Source organism: Loxodonta africana, chromosome 3 (genome assembly GCF_030014295.1).
Source record: "Loxodonta africana isolate mLoxAfr1 chromosome 3, mLoxAfr1.hap2, whole genome shotgun sequence".
In the NCBI taxonomy this organism is placed as follows: Eukaryota; Metazoa; Chordata; class Mammalia; order Proboscidea; family Elephantidae; genus Loxodonta; species Loxodonta africana.
The window spans coordinates 30,407,610-30,430,643 of NC_087344.1; the positions used below are offsets into that span (position 1 = coordinate 30,407,610).

The following is a 23,034-nucleotide window of genomic DNA, read 5'->3' on the forward strand; positions in this document are numbered from 1 at the left end:
TTTTCTCTGTTTATCATGATGTTGCTTATTGGTCCAGTTGTAAGGATTTTTGTTTTATATTGAGGTGTAATCATACTGAAGGCTCTGGTCTTTGATCTTCATCAGCAAGTTCTTCAAGTCCTCTTCACTTTCAGCAAGTAACATTGTGTCATCTGCATATCACAGGTTGTTAATAAGTCTTCCTCCAATCCTAATGCCTCATTCTTCTTCATATAGTCCAGCTTCTCAGATTATTTGCTCAGCATACAGGTTGAATAAGTATGGTGAAAGGATACAACCCTGACATATCTTTTCTGACTTTAATCCACGCCATATCTCCTTGCTCTGTTCGAACAACTGCCTCTTGGTCTAAGTACAGGTTCCTCAAGAGCACAAAAAAGTGTTCTGGAATCCCCATTCTCCACAATGTTATCCATAATTTTTTACAATCCACAGAGTTGAATGCATTTGCATAATCAATAAAATACAGGTAAATATCCTTCTGGTATTCTCTGCTTCCAGCAGAGATCCATCTGACATCACCAGAGATCCATTTGACATCATCAGAATCCATCTGACATCACCAGTGATATTCTTCATTTCAGGTCCTCTTCTAATCTGGTTGAATTTCTGGCAGTTCCCTGTCAATGTACTGCTGCAACCGCTTTTGAATGATCTTCAGCAAAATTTTACTTGTGTGTGGTATTAATGATATTGTTCAATAATTTCCACATTCTGTTGGATCACCTTTCTTTGGAATGAGTACAAATATGTATCTCTTCTAGTCGGTTGGCCAGGTAGCTGTCTTCAAAATTTCTTGGCATAGATGAGTGAGCACTTCCAGTGCTGCATCTGTTTGTTGAAACATCTCAACCGATATTGTGTCAGTTCCTGGAGTCTTGCTTTTTGCCAGTGCCTTTAGTGCAGCTTGGACCCACTCTACTCTGGTGTGACCTCATTAACAACACAGAAGAAGATCCCTCTTTCCAAAGAGGGTCATATTTACAGGTAAAAAGGGTTAAAATTCCAACACATATTTTGGGGGAACACAATTCAGTCCATAACTAGGGGTAAACATCTTGGCAAGTACAGGGGGATCCTGATGGGAATGAGTCCCTGGTGGCTGTTCCATCTCTTCACCCCTCGCCATCCCAAAACACACACCCCCAGAGAACATGTCACAAGGGGCAAGAGTAAAAATGAAATAATTAGCACCCTCTTCCTTAACAAGATGCCATGCGGATGGAGTTCCCAAGAGCCCCCAGATTGTAAAATCCTGCTGTGTCCCTGTGTCCCTGCTCACCGGCCCCAGGCTGGGGGGGCACATGAGTTCCTCCCACAGACTCACCCCAGCCTTCACAGCTGAGTGGTCTCCCCATGCCCCTCCTGGAGGCTTAGTGGCTGACTTCATGATCCTCTGGCAGCCAATGGAGAAGGAAGCCTGCTGAGACGATCACGGGGAGAGGCCACCCTGGTGAGCTGGTGATGGAGGGCTGGAGAAGGGGAGAGAGGAAGAGGCTGAGTCCAGCTCTAGACTCTCTGTGTGGGCAAAGCGGGGGTTGGCCATAGCAGCCTCAGTGGACTCCACAAGCAGACCTTCTGAGACAGAACACGTGGAGAAAAAAATTGTTGTTACTTTCTTAGTTGCTGTGGAGTCGACTCTGACTCCTGGCGACCTTATTGTAACAGAATGAAACCTTGCCCAGCCCTGTGCCATCTTCATGGTCGGTGGTATGTTTGACTCCACTGTTGCAGCTATTATGTCAATCCACCTCACTGAGGGTTTCCCTCATTTTTGCTGACCCTCTACTTTACCACACATGATGTTTTTTTTCTAGCATCTGGTCTTTTCTGATGACGTGTCCAAGGTAAGGGAGACAAAGCCTCGCCATCCTCGCTTCTAAGGAACATTCTGGTTGTATTGCTTCTAAGAAAAGCATTTACAGTCTGTAGTCGAAGACACTTGAACAAAAGGAAGAGATGTTAAAAAAAAAAAAATGGGTTTCTTCAATGCATTGGTTCTCCAAATGTGGTCCTGGACCAGCAGAATCAGTATCCCCTGGGAACTTTCTAGAAATGCAGAGTCTCAGGCCCCACCCTAGACCTCCTGAAGCTGACAGTCTGTGTTTTAAGCTCCAGGTGACTCTGGTGCAGGTTCAAGGTTGAGAACAACTGTTCTAATGCAACCCAATGACTTCATGGCAACACTGAGAACTGCTGGAAATTTATTGCCCAAAGGGAAGGACAGTAGCAGATGTGGCTCAGAGAAACCTGAGCGTCACATTTTACAAAAACCTCAAACACAACTCTGAAAAGCTTTGGCAACTAATACAGGGCTTTTCTTAAGGTCTCTTGAGGTTATCAAGGAGAAGATTAGACAGCAAATCCACCTCACCAACCAAAGAAAATCCGTTGCTGTGGGGTCGATTCCAACTCATGCCGACTCTGTGTTAGAGAGCAGAACCATGCTCCATAAGGTTTTCTTGGCTGTAATCTTACAGAAGCAGATTGCCAGGGCTTTCTTCCCCAGTTCCACTGGGTGGGTTAAAACCACCAACTTTTAGGTTAGTAGTCAACACCACCCAGGGACCTTCAACCTTCATAAAAGCCCCTTTAGATACATCTTCCACCTCCTAGGGTCCTACCCTCATAGGGGCTATTCAAATTTCTCCCCCACTCTCAAAACACCTTGGGGTTACGCATATCCTTTCTTGTACAGACCTACCTATATATTCTCCCATTTGCATCCTGATTCCACATCAGCAAACCTTAAATCTTTCTGGAGACCAACGTTCCTTGGAAGGCAGAGAGACAAGCATTTTAAATACTTGTAAATTGAATATTTTTCCTTAACGCATGTTGACAGCACAGATCTTAGCTTTGAAATTCCTCACCCCAGAAAGGAGCAACAATCACCACATGTAGACAAGAAATGGAGTACTGTTGATGTTAGCTGCTGTTGAGTTGGCCCCTGACCCATGGCAACCCCATGCACAATGGAACAAAATGCTGCCCAGTCCTGTGCCATCCCCATGATCAGTTGCTTGTTGGGCCATTGTGATCCATAGGGTTTTCATTTGCTGATTTTCAGAATTAGATCACCAGGGCTTTCCTCCTAGTCTCCCTTAGCCTGGAAGCTCTGATGAAACCTGTTCAGCATTGTAGCAACATGCAAGCCTTCCACTGACAGATGGCTGATGGCTGTGCATGAGGTACATTGGTCGGGAACCGAATCTGGGTCTCCCACATGAAGGGGAGAATTCTACCGCTCGACCACCAATGATGTTTAAATGAAGTATGAGAGAGCGAAAATAAATCTAGGTTCAAATGGCAGACCTAACACTTGCAAGCTGAATGCCCCTAACATCTTAGCCCCGATCTTCTTCAACTTAGAGTTATTGAATGACTTACCACCACCATCTGCCTCACACAGTTGTTATGAAAATTACATAGAGAGGAACTGACCCCTAAGAAGGCTCAACACATTATAGATAATTGTCTTTAAATTCCCTTGATATGTTCTTTTCTATTGAGGTAAAATATATATAACAAAACATTTGCCAATTCAACCATTTTTACGTGTACAATTCAATGTGAATTACGTTCACCATGTTTTAAAACCATTACTGCTATTCCACCACCATTAACAGAAACCAAACACCCTGTAAGCAAAAACTCCCCCTTTCCCCTTGCTTCCCAACCCCAGTAACCACTATTAAACTTTACTTTTTACACATCCGCCTATTTCATGTAAGCGGGATCATATGATATTTGTCCTTTTGTAACTGATTTATTTCACCCAGCATGATGTTTTCAAGGTTCATCATAATGGAGCATGTATCAGGACTTCATTTCTCTCTCTGACTGAGTAATATTCCATTGTATGTATAGACCACTATCCATTCATCTGTTGCTGGACACTTGGGTTGTTTCTACTTTTTGGCTATTACAGATAGAGCCACAATGAACATTGGTGTACAGGTTTCTGTTTGAGTCCCTACTTTTAAGTCTTTGGGGCACATACCTAGTATTGGGATTGCTGGGTCAGATGGAAGTTTCTCATGTGTTTCTACCAGCAGTTAGTTTCAAACCAGGTTAAGAAATGAGTCGAGCAAAGAAAAATTCCTCTCTTAGCTGGAAAGAGGCAATATTAAGGTTTTGCAACTACCGTGTGAGTAGTGCTTTGGTGGTCTTTCTTCTCCAAATCATCTATTTACCAGGAGAGAAATTCTTAGTGTTCATGCCTGCAGAGTCTCCACAAATGTTCACCAAGTAAAATGAATAATGAAGACGCACTTAGAAAGGCAAATGCAGCCAGCCTTTAGTGGGTTTGTATGCATGCAATAAGAATCTGCCTTTCCAGGCTTTTTTAAAAGTAGTTTTATTGTGGTGAAATACATATAACAAAATACTTGCCATTTTAAGTGTGCAATTCAGGACATTAATTACATTTATCATGGTGTGCAGTCATCACCACTGTTCATTTCCAAATGTTTTTCATCCCCAAAACAGAAACTCAGCACCCCTTAATTGATGACTCCCCATCTCCCCCTCTCAACAGCCCCTGGTAACAACTAATAGACTTTTGTCTCTATGAATTGGCCTGTTCTAGATATTTCATCAGGAGCCTTGGTGATGCAGTGGTTAAGTGCTTGGCTACTAACTGAAAGGTCAGTGGTTTGAACCCATCAGTAGCTCCACGGGAGGAAGATTTGGTTTGGCAGTCTACTTCCATAAAGATTACAGCTTTGGAAACCCGATGTAGCAGTTCTACTCTGTTCTATGGGGTTGCTATGAGTCAGAATCAACTCAGCGGTAATGTGTTTAGATACTTCATATAAGTGCAATCATACAGTATTTATCCTTTTGTGACTGGCTTCACTCAGCATGATGTTTTCAAGGTTCGCCCATGTCATAGCATGTATCAGGACTTTATTTCTCTTTATGACTGCGTAATATTCCATTGTACGTATACCCCCTCCCACCCCTTGTACTGACCCTAAAGGACAGAGTCGAACTGCCTCTTAGGGTTTCCAAGGAGCACCTGGTGGATTCAAACTGCCAACTTTTGGGTTAGCAGCCATAGCTTTTAACCACTATGCCACCAGGGTTTCTTGTATGTTTTTTTATACGCTATGTTTTATTTACTCATGCATCCCTTGATGGACACTTGGGTTGTTTCTACATTTGGCTATTGTGAATAGTTGCAATGAACAGAAAAGCATCTGTTCGAGTTCCTGCTTTCAGTTTTTCTGGGTACTTACCTGGGATTGGAATTGCTAGATCATACGATATTTCTATTTTTAACTTCTTGAGGAACCACCACACCATTTTCCTTAACAGCTGTATCATTTTGCATTCCCACCAGCAAAGAGTGAGGGCCCCAATTTCTCCACATCCTCATCAACACTTCTATTTTCCATTTTTCTGACAGCAGCCATCCTAGTGATGGGTGAAGGGTATCTCCAGGCTTTTGACACAAAGCCGCCCTATGTCCCAAACTGTCCAAGCAAAGGCAGAGGAGGGTCCAACACGGCCTCTGATTCTACAGATTAAAATGGTTTAGGACGAGCTCAAGGTTTCTTTTTAAATAGGTGGAGAGCTAAAACCAGGGTCAGGCCAACCAGCAACTTAAAATGGGTGGATGAGATTATTTCAGAATCTGCCCAAGTGTTTGCATTTCTTTAAATCATGCCCCCAAGTATGCATCGCTATTTTTTATATTAGTACCTATCACAATGTCATTTTATAAGCTTGCTTTCCTTGTCATCATATTAACTAAGTGCACGGCAGACTTGTTTTCCATCAAGTAGGCACTTACACACAAGTTTCTCGTTTTGAAAGGAGTCCTGGTGATACAGTGGTTAAGCGTCTTGCTGCTAACCGCAAGGTCGGGGTGCTTTGAACCCACCAGCCGCTCCATGGGAGAAAGATGTGGCAGTCTGCTTCCGCCAAGATTACTCTGTCTTATAGTATAGGGTCACTAGGAGTTGAATTGACTCAACAGCAATGGGTTGTCACTTTGATGAAAAGAGCTTACCTTTGAACATGCTGGGCTGTCTCAGATGTTTTATTTTCAACAAACTTTTTGAAAACAACTCTTTGATGTAACATAACAATGCATATTTTACCGAGGGTGAAAAACTGTTTCCATTGGCAGTGATGGTTTATCTGTTGTTGTTGTTGTTAGGTGCAGTCGAGTTGGTTCCAACTCATAGCAGCCCTATGCACAACAGAACAAAACACTGCCCGGTCCTGCGCCATCCTCACAATTGTTGCTATGCTTGAGCCCATTGTTGCAGCCGCTGTGTCAATCCATCTCTTTGAGGGTCTTCTTCTTTTTCACTGACCTTCTACTTTACCAAGTATTATGTCCTTCTCCAGGAACTGCTCCCTCCTGATAACATGTCCAAAGTATGTGAGATGTAGTCTCGCCATCCTTGCTTTTAAGAAGCATTCTGGCTGTACTGCTTCCAAGAAAGATTTGTTCATTCTTTTAGCAGTCCATCGTATAGTCAATATTCTTCCCTTTTACATACAGCATTAAAAAAAAAAAACCTGTTGCTGTCGAGTCAATTTTGACTGCTGTCGAGTCAATTTCGACTCGTATTGACCCCATAGGACAGAGTAGAACTGCCGCATAAGGTGTCCAAGGAGCAGCTGGATCTAGAACATAAGGAAATTTAAAATTACTTGGTCCTGTAAAACTACTGCTGATAGCAAAATTATGCTTCCAAAATGCCATTAGCTTTAAAGCTCCAGATTTTATTTTTGCTTAATCTCTTTTTTAAAACCTCCCCTTAACCAACTTTCTGGTTTCATCCATGGTCTCCATTTCCTCTGAAAACATACTGACCATCCTCCACCTCAGGCTGAATGTTCCTGGACAGAAGGCTACTTGCTAGTTCACCCAAGCATTGCTGCCATCACCAGTTAAGTCATTTTATATGACCCTCAAACCTGATTGCGCTTGTTGTAGTTGCTCAGGTGATTATATCATTAATTAAATAATATTTAAAAGAAAGAGCTAAGTTAAGGAAGGAAGGAAAAGTTTTAGGTAGGTGGATGGATGGATGGATGGATGGATGGATGGATGGATGGATGGATGGATGGATGGATGGATGATTATGGTTTTGTGACATCTAACTCAAATGGTTTGAAATAACTTAATGAAAAGAAATCACTAAAAGAATTAATCACTTGGAAACAACCCAAGTGTCCATCAACAGAGGAATATATAAACAAAATGCGGTACATCCATACAACTACTTCTATGGAGTTCTGATACATGCTACAACGTGGATGAACCTTAAAAACATGTTGAGTGAAATAAGTCTGACCCAAAAGGACAAATATCACATGACCCCACTTATGTGAAATATCTAGAATAGGCAACTGCATAGAGAACAAAATTTATTAGTGGTTGCCTGGGCCTGGAGGGAGGAGGACACGGGTAGTCACTGCTGAAGGGGTACTGAGTTTGTGTTTGGGGTGATGAAAAACTTCTGGAACTGATAGTGGCGGTGGTTGCACAACACGAAGAATGTGATGAATGCCCCTGAACTCTACACTTAAAAATGGTTAAAATGGCAAATGCTTTGTTGTATATATTTTACCTCATAAAAAATTTTAAATCACTATCAGATTAGATGTGAGCAAGATAGTTGAAAACAATTTGGGTGTAAAATTGTAAAAATCTAGAAGGATCGGGTACCCAGATTGTTTTGCAAGAATCCTTAATTTCTGGTTCCACGTTAACGAAACAAACTGATGTCACAGACAATGGCCCGTATGTATGGCTCAGACAAGAAGCCAATACAGATCTTCCATCAACAAATCCGTACTCAGAAAAAGGTATGAATGCATCACATTTATGTTCCCACCCAAACTGATAAATACTGGTCTTCGTCACGACAGGTGAGAGGGTGTCTACTATATACACACTGATCAAAAAGGTCCTTGGGTGGAAGAAACAGTTAAGCACTCAACTACTAACCTAAAGGCTGGCATTGCAAACCCACCCAGCAGTGCTGTAGAAGAAAGGCCTGGCAATCTGCTCCCATAAAGATTATAACCAAGAAAACCCTGTGAAGCACAGTTCTACTCTGAAGCAAATGGAGTCACCATGAGTCACAATGGACTTGAAGGCAACTGGTTTTCAACGGATTTTATGTTTCCACCCAAACTGATAAGTATTGGTCTTTATCACAACAAGTGAAAGGGTGGCTAGTGTACTGATGATGTGGTAGCAGGTGGTGAAGTGTCCCGGATCAAGGGGAGTTCATTGAAAGCAGACGTAGAGTACTCTTTTTACAGTCTATCTGGATATCCACCAGTTCTTAACACAAAACTAAGGCTAAAAGGATATCCTGTTTATGGAAGGATAAATGGGAGAGAGGAGGGAAAAATCAAAGAGAAGAAAAATAGATTAAGTTCTCTTTCACTGTATCAGGTTTTGGTTCAGGTTTGATTCTGCTTGATTTCCTGCACTGAAGTAAAACAAAGGTGTTTACAGATGACATCATGAGGGCAGTGGCGGTTCAGTGGTAGAATTCTCGCCTTCCATGCAGGAGACCTGGGTTCGATTCCTGGCCAGTGCACCTCATGCGCAGCCACCAGCCATCTGTCAGTGGAGACTTGCATGTTGCGATAATGCTGAACAGGTTTCAGTGGAGCTTCCAGACTAAGATGGACTAGGAGGAAAGGCCTGGTCATCTGCTTTCAAAAACCAATCATTGAAAACCGTATAGATCACAACACTCAATCTGCAGCCAATCATGAGGATGGTACAGGACAGGGCAGCATTTCACTCTGTTGTGCATGGGGCTGCCATGAGGAGTCAGGGGCCAACTTGACAGCAGCTAACAACAACAATATAGACAAGGTCATCCAAATAATTAAGTCTTTGAGACATTCTCTCAGGATGGATTGTTTGGTTTATGAGAACAGAAACCCACTGGAGATAAAAAAAAAAAAAAAAAAGTCCTTTTGCCATCAAGTCCATTCCAACTCATAGAAACCCCATAGGACAGAGTACAACTGCTCCATGGGGTTTCCAAGCCTGTACTCTTTACGGAAGCAGACTGCCACATCTTTCTCACATGGAGCAGTGGCTAGTGGGTTCAAACTTCAGATCTTTCAGTTACCAGCAGAGCATTTAACCACTGTGCCACCAGGGCTCCTCCCACTGAAGATAGCTTACAAAAAAAAAAAAAAACCCAGTTGCCATCAAGTCAGCTCCAACTCATGGCAACCCTATATGTGCAGAGTAGAACTGCTTCATAGGGTTTTCATAGCCATGACCTTTCAGAAGCAGGTCACCAGGCCTTTCTTCTGAGGTACCTCTGGGAGGGTTTGAACTGCTAGCTTTTTGGTTAGCAGCCAAGTTTGCACCACGCAGGGACTCCTTAAGCTTAGACGATAGGATTAATAGCTTAAGAAGATGGGATTAATGTAAGGATTCAAAGGGCTTTGACATAATCCTACAGGTCTTAATGGGAAGCTGGGGGTGGAATCTCATCTCCAACTTCCAGCTTCGCGTTGCTCCGCCTTTTTCCCCAGGCCACACAGACCATCCATGGAACCAGAAAACCAAACAACGGTCTCAGAATTCCTCCTCTTGGGGCTCTCAGAAAAGCCCGAGCATCAGGCCCTCCTCTTTGGGCTGTTCCTGCCCGTGTACCTGATCACCATCACTGGGAGCCTGCTCATCAGCCTGGCCATCATCAAGGACTCCCGCCTCCACACGCCCATGTACTTCTTCCTCACCAACCTGTCCCTTGTCGACATCTTCCTCTCCTCCACCACTGTCCCCAAGATGCTGATGAACATCCAGGCCCAGAGCAGAACCATCCCCTTTGCGGGCTGCCTGGCGCAGATGTACGCTTTCCATCTGTTTGGCACCATGGACAGCTTCCTCCTGGCCGTGATGGCCATTGACCGGTTGGTGGCGATCATCTACCCTCTGCACCACTCGGTCATCATGAGCCCCCGTGTGTGTGGGTTGCTAGTGGGGGTCCCATGGGTGATCACCAACCTCCAGTCCCTAGTGCACACCTGCCTCATGGCCCAGCTGACCTTCTGTGCTGGCTCTGAGATCCCCCACTTCTTCTGTGACCTCATGCCCCTGCTGAAGCTCTCCTGCTCTGACACACACATCAATGAGCTGGTCATCTTTGCTTTTGGCATTGTCATGGGCATCAGCCCGCTGTCCTGCATCCTTCTCTCCTACATCTGCATCTTCCACACGGTCTTTAAGATCCCTTCTGCCCGGGGCAAGTGGAAAGCCTTCTCCACCTGCAGCTCCCACCTCACGGTGGTGTCACTGTTCTACGGGACCATCTTCGCTGTGTACCTTCAGCCCGCATCACTCACCTCCTCACAGAAAGACAAAGTGGCGGCCCTGATGTGTGGTGTGGTCATCCCCATGCTGAACCCCTTTATCTATAGCCTAAGGAACAAGGACATGAAGGCGGCTCTGAGGAAGCTCATAGGCAAAGCAGCCTCCTTTCAGTTCTAGGCCAGAGAAGTTATTGGGTGTCTTCTGCATCCAATACCACCCTTGGGGACATAGAGATGAATTCCAACTGTTATGGACTTCATTGTGTCCTCAAAAATATATGTTGAATTCCTGGCCCTTGTATCTGTGGAAGGAGTCCCCGGGTGGCACAAACGGTTAAGCCTCGACTACTAACTGAAAGGTTGGAGGTTCACACCTACCCAGGGGCACCTTAGAAGAAAGGTCTGGTGACCTGCTTCCAAAAGGCCACAGTCTTGTAAACCCTATGGAGCACAGTTCTACACTGGCATACATGGGGTCGCCATGACTTGGAACCAACTTGATGGCAACTTGTTTTTTTTGGTTGGTTTGTTTGGTTTTCACCACATCCAAGACCACCCTTGAGGACAAGGGCCATAGAGGTGGATGGCAGCAATCATGGATTGCATTATTTTCCAAAAAAATATGTATTGAATTCTTGGCCTTTGTACCTGTGGAAGGAGTACTGGGTGGCGAAAACAGTTAAGCACTCTACTAACCAAAAGGTTGGTCATTCGAACTCATGCAGAGGCAGCTGGAAGGAAAGGCCTGGCAATCCGCTTCCAAAAGGTCATAGCCTTGAAAACCCTCTAGAGTACAGTCCTACTCTGCACATACTGGATTCACCATGAGTCACAGTTGACTTGATGGCAACTGGTTTGGTCTTTTTTTTTTTTTTATCATATCCAAGGCCATCCTTTAGGGCTAGGGACGTAGATATGGGTCCCATCTGTTATGGATTATATCGTGTCCTCCAAAAATATGTGTTGAATCCCAGCCTTTGTACCTGTGGATGTGATCCTGTTTGGAAATAGGGACTTTGTTAACAAAGTCATACCAATGTAAAGTAGGTCCTAACCCTGATCACTTCTGAGAGTTGTCCTATAAAAAGGGCAGAATAAACACAGAGACACATACCCAAGGGAAGACAGGTGTCTACCTCTGCCAAAGAACAGCAAGGAATGCTAAAGATGGCCAAAATTACTGGCATATACAGAAACTAGGAGAGAGCCCTGCAAAAGGAATCAATACAGCGGAGACCCTGATTTGGACTTTCTGCCTCCAGAGCTGTGAGAAAATAAATTTGTGTTCCTTAGAGCATCCCAGTTGTGGTATTTCTGTTACGACAGCACTAAGAAACTAAGACACCACCTCTACCCCAAAGGGCTCAGAGTTTAGTGGGGAGTAAAACCAGTTGCCATGGAGTCCACCTCGATTCATGGCGACACCATGTGTGTCCGAGTGGAATTGTGCTCCGTAGAGTTTTCAGTGGCCAATTTTTCAGAAATAGATCACCAGGCCTTTCTCCTGAGGTGCCTGTAGGTGGGTTCTAATTGCCAACTTTTCAGTTAGCGGCCAAGCATGTTAACTGTTTACACCATCCAGGGACATTAGACGATTGCTGAGTGGATGATACTAGTTGTTATAGATTGAATTGTGTCCCCCAAAAAGTCAGCTCCAAATCATGGCTATCATATGTACAATAGAACAAAATATTGCCCTGCACCATGGTATGTTTGAGCCTATTGTTTGAACCATGGTGTCAATCCATCTCATTAAAGGTTTCTCTAATTTTCTCTAACACTCCGCTTTACCAAACATGATGTACTTCTCCAGCAATAAGTCCATCCTGGTAACACAACCAAAGTAAGAGAGTCGAAGTCTCAGACAATATTCGTGATCCATAGGGCTTTCATTGGCTGATTTTCAGAGGTAGATTGCCAGGCCTTTCTTCCTAGAAAAAAAAATTTTTTTTTCTTCCTAGTTTGCTTTAATCTGGAAGCTCCCGCTGAAACCTGTCCGCCATGGATGACCCTGCTGGCATATGAAATATCTATGGCCTAGCTCCCAGCATCACAGCATCACAGCATCACAGCATCACAGCAACACGCAAGCGAATCACTGAACGACCAAACGACCAAACGATAGGCAGGTGGTGGTGAATGGTCCAAAACGGTTTGAAATGATTGAAGTTACAATGAGAGGAAATGGCCACCAGGTGGCAGTAGTGCCATTTCACAAACATGGATTTAAAGTTTCTGTTTCAGAAATATTTGTTGTGAGCTTAACTGTGAACCCTGCCCATTTCCAGCCGCTTCACGTGTCATCTCTCCCTGGCAGGGATCAGTATGTGCAAAGCTCCTGTGCCGGGAAGGAGCTTGGCTTGGGAATGAGGTGTGCAGTGGAGCGGTGAAGGGGGACAGGGGTCAGCGCACACCACGCGGGTCGGTCCAAAGGGCAGTGGGAGTGAGGCACAAGGTTTAAGCAGTGGCGTGGTCAGGACCTGTGTTTCAGAACAAACTCTCGGCTGAGCCGTTCTATTTATTAAACCAGTCGCAGTGGCGCTGATTCCAACTCTTGGCGACCCCCTGTGCTTCAGAGTAGAACTGTGGTCTACAGTGTTTTCGGTGGCTGATTTTTCGGAAGTAGATTGCCAGGCCTTTCTTCCAAGCTGCCTCTGGGTGGACTTGAACTGTCAACCTTCAGGTTAGCAGCGGAGCGATGTAACCATTTTGCACCACCCAGGGATTCCACACTATAGGCTGGAAGTCCCCAAACGTTTTTTGTACAGGATAAGATATTGTCAATATTTTTAGCTTTGTGAATCATATATGATTTCTGTTGCGTTGACTCAATGCTACCCTTTTGGAATCAAAAGCAGCCCATCAATATGTCCACAGATGGCTGTTGCTGTGTGCCAGTAAAACTTTATTGATGGACGCTGAAATTTGATTTCATGTCATTTTATACATCACAAAATGTAGCCTTTTATTGTGGTGAAAATATACACAGCAAAACGTATGCCCAGTCAACAACTTCTGCACGAATAGTTCAGTGACATTGATTACATTCTTCAAGTTGTGCACCCATTCTCACTATCCTTTTCCAAATTATCCCACCACCATTAACATAAACTCGATACCCACCCCACCCCTGGTAACCACTAATAATTTTTGTTTACTATGTATTTGTGGCACAATGGTTAATCACTCAGCTGCTAACTGAAAGCTTGGTGATTCAAACCCACCAGCCTCTCCACAAACCTGGTGATTTGCTTCCAAAAAGATTACAGCCTAGAAATCCTACGGGGCACTTCTACTCTGTCTTAAAGGGTCTCTACAAGTCGGAATGGACTTGGAGGCACACAACAACATATATTTGCTTATTTCAAAGAGTGAGATCATACAGTGTTTGTCCATTTGCAACTGACTTTTTCACTCAACATAATGTTTTCAAGGTTCGTCCGCGTCGTGGCATGCATCAGGACTTCATTTCTCTTAATTGCTGAATTTTTTTATCCCATTGTATAGATGAACCACATTTTGTTTATCCATTCATCTGTTGATGGACATTTAGATTGTTTCCACCTTTTAGCTATTGTGAAAAGTGCTACAGTGAACATTTGTATACAGGTTTCTATTTGCAAAATGTAGCCTTTTGATTTATTTTCAACCATTTAAAAATTTTTTTAAACCCTTCTTAGCTCAAGGAGCATATAAAAACAGGCGGCCAGCCAGATTTGGCTCACAGTTTGTAGTTTGCCAACCCTGGTGGGGAGTGACAACAGGCAAGAAGACCAAAAAAAAAGATCATGTCATGAGAGATGAGGAGGGCTGAACCCCAGCAGCAGAAAAAGAAGAAACAAAGATGGTGCCACAGGACTTTTGCATACGCCACCCCTCCCCCTCACCCCCTTCCAGAGTTCAGATCTCAGCTCAAACCCCACCTGCCCTTATCCCCAAGCCCCAGCTACATCGGTTCACCTGATATAACCTCACCACCCCCCTCATTCTCCTCCTCATCACAGTAATAATTTTATTAGTCATTTTTGTGATTCTTTGATTATGTCCCTTTTACACACTTGACTGTGTCCATTGGCTGGTAACTCTGGGGGCTTTTCCATCTCTGTGAACCTGTGGGGGTCGAAGGTCTCCGAGATCAGTCTCAGGTTTGATGATACACTAGAGGGGCTCATAGAATTCCCAGAGTTAGGGACTGAGACTGTGATACCTTGTTTATCTTGCCCAACTCTGTCCCCCACGCTTAGTACAGTGCCTGGCACAGAGTTGTTGTTGTTAGGTGCCCTCAAGTCAGTTCTGACTCATAGCGACCCTATGACAACAGAACAAAACACTGCCCAGTCCTGTGCCATTGTCACAAGTATTATTATGCTTGAGCCCATTGTTGCAGCCGCTGTGTCAATGCATCTCATTGAGGGCCTTCCTCTTTCTTCCTGACCCTCTCTCTACCACCCATGATGTCATTCTCCAGGGACTGATCCCTCCTGATTACATGTCCAAAGTATGTGAGATGTAGTCTCCCCATCCTCGCTTTTAAGGAGCATTCTAATTGTACTTCTTCCAAGACAGATTTGTTTGTTCTTTTGGAAGTGCATGGTATATTCAATATTCTTTGCCAACACAATTCAAAGGTGTCAGTTCTTCTTCTGCCTTCCTTCTTCAACATCTAGCTTTCGCATGACTTGAATCAGGTGCAGCTTAGTATTCAAGGTGATATTTTTGCTTTTAACACTTTGAAGAGGTCTTTTGCAGAAGGTTTGCCAAATGCGATACGTCGTTTGATTTCTTAACTGCTGCTTCCATGGGTGTTGATTGTGGAGCCAAGTAAAACAAAACCCTTGACAACTTCAATCTTTCGTCCGTTTATCATGATGTTGCTTATTGGTCCAGTTGTTAGGATTTTTGTTTTCTTTTTGTTGAGGTGTAATCCATACTGAAGGCCGTGGTCTTTGATCTTCATCAGTAAGTGCCTCAAGTCCTCTTCACTTTCAGCAAGCAAGGTTGTGTCATCTGCATAATGCAGGTTGTTAATGAGTCTTCCTCCAACCCTGATGCCCTGTTCTTCATATAGTCCAGCTTCTTGGATTATTTGCTCAGCATACAGACCAAATAAGTATGGTGAAAGGATACAACCCTTTGTTCTGTTCAAATGACTGCCTCTTGATCTACATACAGGTTCCTCATGAACACAATTAAGTGTTCTGGAATTCCCATTCTTTGCAATATTATCCATAATTTGTTATGATCCACACAATCAAATGCCTTTGCGTAGTCCATAAAACACAGGTAAATATCTCTCTGGTGTTCTCTGCTTTCAGGAAGGATCCATCTGACACCAGCAAGGATATCCCTTGTTCCACGTCCTCTTCTGAATCTGGCTTGAATTTCTGGCAGTTCCCTGTCAATATACAGCGGCAGCCACTTTTGAATGATCTTCAGCAAAATTTTGCTTGCGTGTGATATTAATGATATTGTTCTATAATTTCTGCATTCAGTTGGATCAGCTTTCCTTGGAATAGGCATAAATGTGGATGGCTTCCAGCCAGTTGGCCAGGAAGCTGTTTTCCTAATTTCTTGGCGTAGACGAGTGAGTGCGTTCAGCACTGCATCCGTTTGCAGCACAGAGTAGCCACTCCAAATTATTTGCTGAGTAAACGAATGAATAAGAACACAGTGTGACTCTAAGAAGCCAGATGGGGTGGCCGAGGTAGGCTGGGTTGGAACAGAAGTATCTAATAAAGGAGGCTGAGTTGCTGTAGTTTGCAATGTAAGCTCTCCTCTGACTCCCCTAACCCTCAGTAAAGCCTGTTCCACCCCCTGGGCTTGGTGAGGGGGTTTTCTGCAGACATCAAGGACAGAGGCCAGGTGCCTCACCCTAGGGGGCAAGAACAACAAGTTTTCTACGGAGCTATTTAATTCAGCAAAAACAGAAGTCCCTAGGTGGTGCAAACAGTTAAGTGCTCAGCTATGAACCAAAAAGTTGCCTGTTCAATCCCACCCAGAAGTGCCTCAGAAGAAAAGTCTGGCAATCAGCTTCTGAAAGGTCACAGTCAAGAAAACCCTATGGAGCTGTTCTCTGAAACACGTAGGGTCTCCATGAGTCAGAATGGAGACGACGGCAACAAGTTTGGTTTTTAGGAGCCCTGGGGGCTCAATGGTTAAGCACTCGGCTGCTATCCAAAAGGTTGGCAGTTCAAACCACAGAGCAGCTCATCAAGAAAAAGACCTGGTGATCTGCTCCTGTAAAGATCACAGCCTAGAAAACCCTATGGAGAAGTTCTAATCTGTTACATGGGGTCGCTACGAGTGAAAATAAACTTGAGGGCACACAACAACAACATGCAAATACAACCTTCCAGGATTCTCAAAAATCTCTGAAGGAGCAGCCCGATGGTACAGTCAGGACCACATGGCAGATCCCACCTTCATCTCCAATTGTGCAAACCAGACCAGGGAGGTTCAGATTATCCACCTCTGACACCCAGGTGTGGTGGATAATAAACCCACATGCCAACAGCATCCAGTAGAAATCTCAGCTTCCTTTCCCTGGTCATTCCAGACCCCAGTAGACAGTGCAGCCCTTTCTCATTCCCATTCACCCCGGGCCAGGTCAACAGGCACTGGCCCCTTCCGTCTCTCATCCTCATTCACCTGGGGCCAGGTGAGCGAGCACCAGCCCCTTGCCTCACATCCTCATTCATCAGGGGCCAGGTCAGCTGGCACTGGCCCCTTCTCTCTCTCATTCTTATTCACCTAGGGCTAGGTCAGCACTGGCCCCTTCTCTATTTCTCAGATCAGACAACTGGATGGAATGACTCAACCCCGGGGAAAAAGCTATCTTTAGTCTGGAAGGAAAAAAGGATGCAAACACCCAGGGCAAGATCCAGGAGTGTCAGCACAAAGCATCTATGTCAATTAACCTCCTGAGCAGATGTTTGCTGTCACCATCCTGGAAGCTCCACTAAGTTTCTGCCTCCCAAGGTGTTTATCCGCCTCACCACCTGTCTGTGACAGATTATATCATACCTCCTGAGGCTTAGTCAGCATCTGGCCCCCAGCTGGTCCCTCTTGGTCTGGTCAGCCCCCATTCATCAGTCTCAGGTGTGGTCAGGCTCTCAGGAACCTGGACCCAAGGCCAAATTGTTTCCTGCAGGGGAGTTCCACACCTTGAAGTGATCCTGGCCCATATTAGAGTACAAGAGCTCTTCTTTTTCTTAGAATGGGGTTTTGTTGGGTAACTCAAAGCAATTTTAGAGATTTGGACACTGAGGCTCAGAGGAAAAGTGACTTTCCAAGGACACACACTGGACAGCAAAGGGGGGATTCCAGCCAGGCTGCTAATCCTAAGTCTGACCCCTTCCTCCATCACGATATTGGGCAGCCTCCCAGGTGGGTGACTTGTCCAAGGTCATACTGTGCTTGGAAGAGCTCAAGACCTATCACTGGAGGAGGGAACAAGTGTACCACATAGGACATGAAGGGCTAAAGGTGGATGAGCTGGGGATGTGGCCAGAAAGTCATTAATGGTCACTAAAGATTGGGCTGGAGGTCCCGGGGGGAGCTCCTACTCCCAAATGTCCATTGCCTGGAGATTTGGGGGGTGCTTCTATCTCTGCGAACCTGTGAGATCAGAGGTCCGCAAATCAATCTTGGTTTGATGATTCACTAGGACTTCACAGAACTCAGAAAAGCTGTTATACTCTGTGATGGTTAAGATTGTGTGTCAATTTGGCTGGGCCACAATTCTCAGTGTTTATATGTGATCACGATCGTGATGGAATCTGCTGTGGGTAGCCAATCAGTTGAAAGGGAATTTCCTTGGGGGTGTGGCCTGCATCCAAATAAAAGCAGGTGTTCTGGCTTTTTGCTTGCTCTGGATCCTGTGGCTGCCTCCTGTTCATCTGACCTCTGGCTCTTGGAACTTGAACTATCAGCTTATCTGCTGACCTTGGGATTTGCCAATTTTCACAGCTTGTGAGTGGGAGCCCTGCCCTCTGATCTTCCAATCTTGGGTTCACCAGCCCCTACAGCAACGTGAATCAGAAGAAGCCTTGTGGTCTTGCCTGCCAGCCTTTGGATTCATTGATCTTCACAGCCTGTGAGCAAGAGCCCTGCTCTCCGACCTGCCGATCTTGAGTTCGCCAGCCCCTGCAGATACGTGAATTGAGGGAAGCCTCTATCCTGATCCATGGACTTGGGACATTCCAGCCTCTACAATCTCATGAGCCATTTCCTTGATGTATATATATATATATATGCTTTACTGGTTTTGCTTCTCTAGAGAACCCAGCTTAAGACATTCATGGTTATGGTTTATAGCAGCAAAAAAGGAAAGAAACTAAAATCAGTCTGGGGGAGGTTCCAGAAGAGAACAGCATGAGCGTCCAGGTGTCCTCTTCCATTGGTGTCATAGACAGTGCTTACTTCTCCCAGCATTGATGTGTGACAACGCACACAAAATATTGCCCACCAGGGAAGCTCTCCGAGCCCTAGTGTCCACAATTTTTACTGAGGGTCAGTCCTGTAGGCATGGCTGATCATCCACATGGCTGACCTCAGGCTCTGGCCCCTTCTGAGGTTGAACTGACAGCATGTGGTCCAGGACCCCCACCATAAATCCCATTGTTAGCACAGATTATTTGGCATGGCCCACGGCCCCCACCATAAATTCCATTGTTAACATAAGCCATCTGGGGTGGCGTGAGTGCCGCATCATAAATCCCATTGTTGACATAGACCATCTAAGGTGGCCCAAGACTCCCACCAGAATCCCATTTTCATCACAGACTATTTGGCATGGCTTATGGCCCCCCACCGTGAATCCCAATGCTGGCATAGACTACCTGGGATGGCCCAAGGGCCCCACCATAAATCCTATCATCAGCATAGACCATATGGTGTGGCCCAAGCCCTACACCATGAATCCCATTGTCACCACAGACTATCTGGGGTAGCTCAAATTCCCCATCATAAATCTCATTGTTACACAGACCAATCTGGCATGGCTCAGAACCCCCACTATGAATCGCATTGTCAGCATAGACTATCTGAGGTGCCTCAAGGCCCCCATCATGAATCCTTTTTTTAGCACAGACCATCCAGCATGACACAAGACCCCCACCATGAATCCCAATGTTGGCATGGACTCTCTGGGGTGGCCCAAGGCCACAGGTAAACAGATACTTTTATCAGACAGGACATTCCAAGGGCTCAGAGGTCACCTCCCAGGATCTGGTCAAGGGTCAGAGCTTTCTTTGGAATGTACAGGGTGCAGACAACCCAGGCCTGCTGAGTTAGTCCTTGAATGTACCCCCAGCACTCAGACTTGAAGGCTTCCAGTGAGAAGAGCAGCAGACCATGGCACAGGGTCCCTGGGGCCATGCAGGGCAGGATTCACTGACCCAGAGCCACTTTCCCAAGAACACCAGGGTACAGCAGTCTTGGGGAGATGAGATGTGTGTGAGTCCCTGCTTTGCCCACCTTCCCTCTGTCACGACCCCCATTTGAGTAGCGAGACTGCTCTCAGACTTCGGGGCTTCTCCACTGAGCCCAACCTGTAAATAACACCGAGGCTGTCATTCATGGCTGCTAGAGAAAGGGCTCCTGGGAGTGAATAGGGCTAAGAGGGAAAGGCCAGGTAGACAGGAGTGTGGGGCAACAGGCAACGCCCAGTGTTGGGGCCCCATTGCTAGGAATCCCTGGGTCTCCCCCGCAGGCAACACCATCCTAGGCTCCATGCTTTCCACCCCCGGCATCTAAGGCCCAGGGAGAACCGCCCTGCTACTCCTGGCCACTGAGAGGGAAGGATGGGGGGAAGACAGGAGGCAGGGAGTTCCTTTATCCCATCCCAAGGTCTCACTGTAGATTCCACTCTATGTGAGGCTGGGGTTAGAGGTGGCAGTGGGGTAGGAGGTCCATGCCTACCCAACTCAGGCTTAGGAACTGGAGTGTCTCCTCAAGGTGGGAGCCGCTTAGACCTATCTTCCCTCTTATCCTCACCCATTGTGGATCTCAGCTTGTACCGTAACGGGTTAACTCAGTAGGCTTGGGTTGTCCACACCCTGCACATATACAAGGGACTAACCCTTGACCAGCTCCTTGACCTACACCCCCAGAACCCTGATAACAGCAGGAGTTATCCTTCCCTTTGGATGGATGAGGAAATAAGCCTACAGAGAATATCTTAATCTGGGCGCCCCCAGAAGCTGACCCTGAGGCAAAGATTCACGTGCAAGTGTTTATTATGGAGGAGATCCCAGGAAACACTGGAAGTGAGACAGGGAAGGGAAGGAAGTCAGTAAAGAGTGTTGATAAGCAAGTTTCCACTGTGGGCAGCTGGAGCTCAATCCCATGGGGACTTCTGGGGATAAATACAGAACTTGCACCTCAGAGCTAGCCCACATGAGGGGCAAGAGAGCTGCGGTATTGATCCACCAACTCCCATTGATCTGCCACAGAGGTGCAAAGCTCTGCTCGCACCTAACCAACCCCCTCCACGTGCAAGTGTCCTTTCAACAAACGCTTGTGTCTTCCAGGAACTCATTTATCCATCAGGCTCCATAGACCTGCAGCTTTTTAGAAACCAGTAAGAATGTTTGAGGGGTAGAAAACACATGTGAGTACACATGCACAGAACCCAAAATCTGACCAGCAACAAGCAAAATCCAATGAAATATTGTACAAACTTCATCAAGCATTAAATTTAGCTTTTATAATAGGCAATTTGTGGGTAATTTGTTCTCACTTATCAAGAGTTGTCTGAGTATTACATATATGACTGCTGAGAAAGAATGATAGCTAACTATGAATTCAATAGGGGCAGCGGTGGCTCAGGTAAAATTCTCACCTTCCATGGAGGAGCTGAGTTTAATTTCTAGCCAATGCACCTCACGCACAGCCAACACTTGTCTGTCAGTGGAGGCTTGTGTGCTGCTAGGGTGCTGAACAGACCTCAGCAAATTTTCCAGACTAAGATGGACTAGGGAGAAAGGCCTACTGATCTACTTCTGAAAATCAGCCAATGGATCACAATGGTCCAATCTGCAACCAATCACTGACTGGCAAGGAGTAGGACCAGGTAGCATTTCATTTTTATTGAGCCTGGGGTCACCATGAGTTGGAAGCTGACTTGATGGCAGCTCACAACAATATGAATTCAATGAACCACGTGTGGCCATATAAATGCAAAAGTACAGAAACACTTTCAAAAGGATTTACCAAAAAAAAAAATATATATATATATATATATATATTTGTGTGCCATGTGGGATATGGGTGTTTTTGAATCATTTGATGTGATATAGGTGAGGACAAGGGTTGTTCTCACATCCACTCCCACACTGGCCCCCATCCTTCTGAGGCTCTGTACCCCAATGTGATCCCTGCCTTGAGGCCTGAACAGAGCCCCTACCCTAGACTTGTGAAGAGGTGTTGCCTGATCCTCAGCCTCTAAGGCTCTGGGTGGGGATCTGATGGGGAGAGAGGAGGGTGTGTCCCATCCCTCTGCAGCCTGAATTCTCCCAAACGCACGCAGCCAAGAGAAATGAAATAAGAGACCTGTGGAGCATCATCAAGCACACCAACATATGCATAATGGGAGTCCCAGGAGAGAAGAGAGAGAAAGGGACAGAAAGAATATTGAAGAAATAATGGCTGGAAGCTTCCCAAATTTGATGAAAAAACATGCCTGTTGCTATGATGTTGAACAGGTTTCAGTGGAGCTTCTAGACTAAGACTGATCAGCAAGAAAGGCCTAGTGATCTACCATTGAAAATTATCCAGTGGAAACCCTATAGATCACAACTGTCCAGTCAGCAACCCATCATGGAGATGGTGTGGGACTGGACATTTCCTTCCATTGTTCATAGGGTTATAAGTCAGGAGCTAACGACAAGAAGCTCAACCAACTCAAGCAGATCCATTCCAAGACACATAATAACCAAACACATACAATCTCCTCTCTCCAGTCCTCTTGGCTACCTCCCTATCCCCATTCAGGCCTCCACAACCTCTCACCCAGTCTCCCACCCGAATATTCAGGGGTAAACAAGACAGACCGGCATCTCATGATGGACTCCTGGGATGGAGGAGACAGATAAGCTAGAACAAACCATTGGCACTGTTCATTCGAAGCTGTGGCAAGTGTTAAAAGAAAGAACAGAGTGGTGTGATAAAGACTGGATGGCAGTAGGTGGTCACGGAGAGCTTCCAGAGGAGGTGTCATTTGACCTAAAGGGTGAGAAAGAAGCAGCCTCAGGAGAACCAGAGCATCCCAGGCTGGGAGAATTGCAGTGCAAACAGCATGGGATGGATTGAAGGAAGAATGAAAAGGAGTCCATGGTGAACAAAGGAGATGAGGTCCGATATCTTGTAGGCCACTGTGGGAATTTTATTCTAGGTGGGGTGAGCAGTCGTGGGAAGATTGTTCATCAGAAGTGTGCCATGGTTTCAGCTTTTGAAGTCCACTCTGGGTTCTGTGCAGAAAATAGAATGCAGGAGCGAGGTAGTGTTATGGATTGAATTTTGTCCCCCCAAAATGTGTGTCAACTTGTCTAGGCCATGATTCCCAGTATTGTGCAATTGCCCACCATTTTGTCATCTGATGTGATTTTCCTATGTGTTGTAAATCCTGCCTCTATAATGCTAATGAGGCAGGATTAGAGGCAGTCATGTCAATAATGCAGGACTCAATTAAAAAGTTAGGTATCTTGAGTCAAT

The 23,034-nt window shown here is 45.4% G+C and overlaps 1 protein-coding gene across 1 annotated transcript; it reads left to right on the forward strand.

The window, feature by feature from the left end:
- The first annotated feature begins 9,556 nt into the window (after positions 1 to 9,556).
- Positions 9,557 to 10,498, forward strand: LOC100662959 (olfactory receptor 1I1). The gene has a single exon (XM_010593480.3). It carries the CDS (start codon positions 9,557 to 9,559, stop codon positions 10,496 to 10,498), a length of 942 nt encoding a protein of 313 aa, XP_010591782.1.
- The last annotated feature ends 12,536 nt before the right edge of the window (positions 10,499 to 23,034 follow it).

Coding starts and splice junctions, on each gene's coding strand:
- LOC100662959 (XM_010593480.3), top strand. CDS start 9,557: ATGGAACCAGAAAACCAAACAACGGTCTCAGAATTCCTCCTCTTGGGG.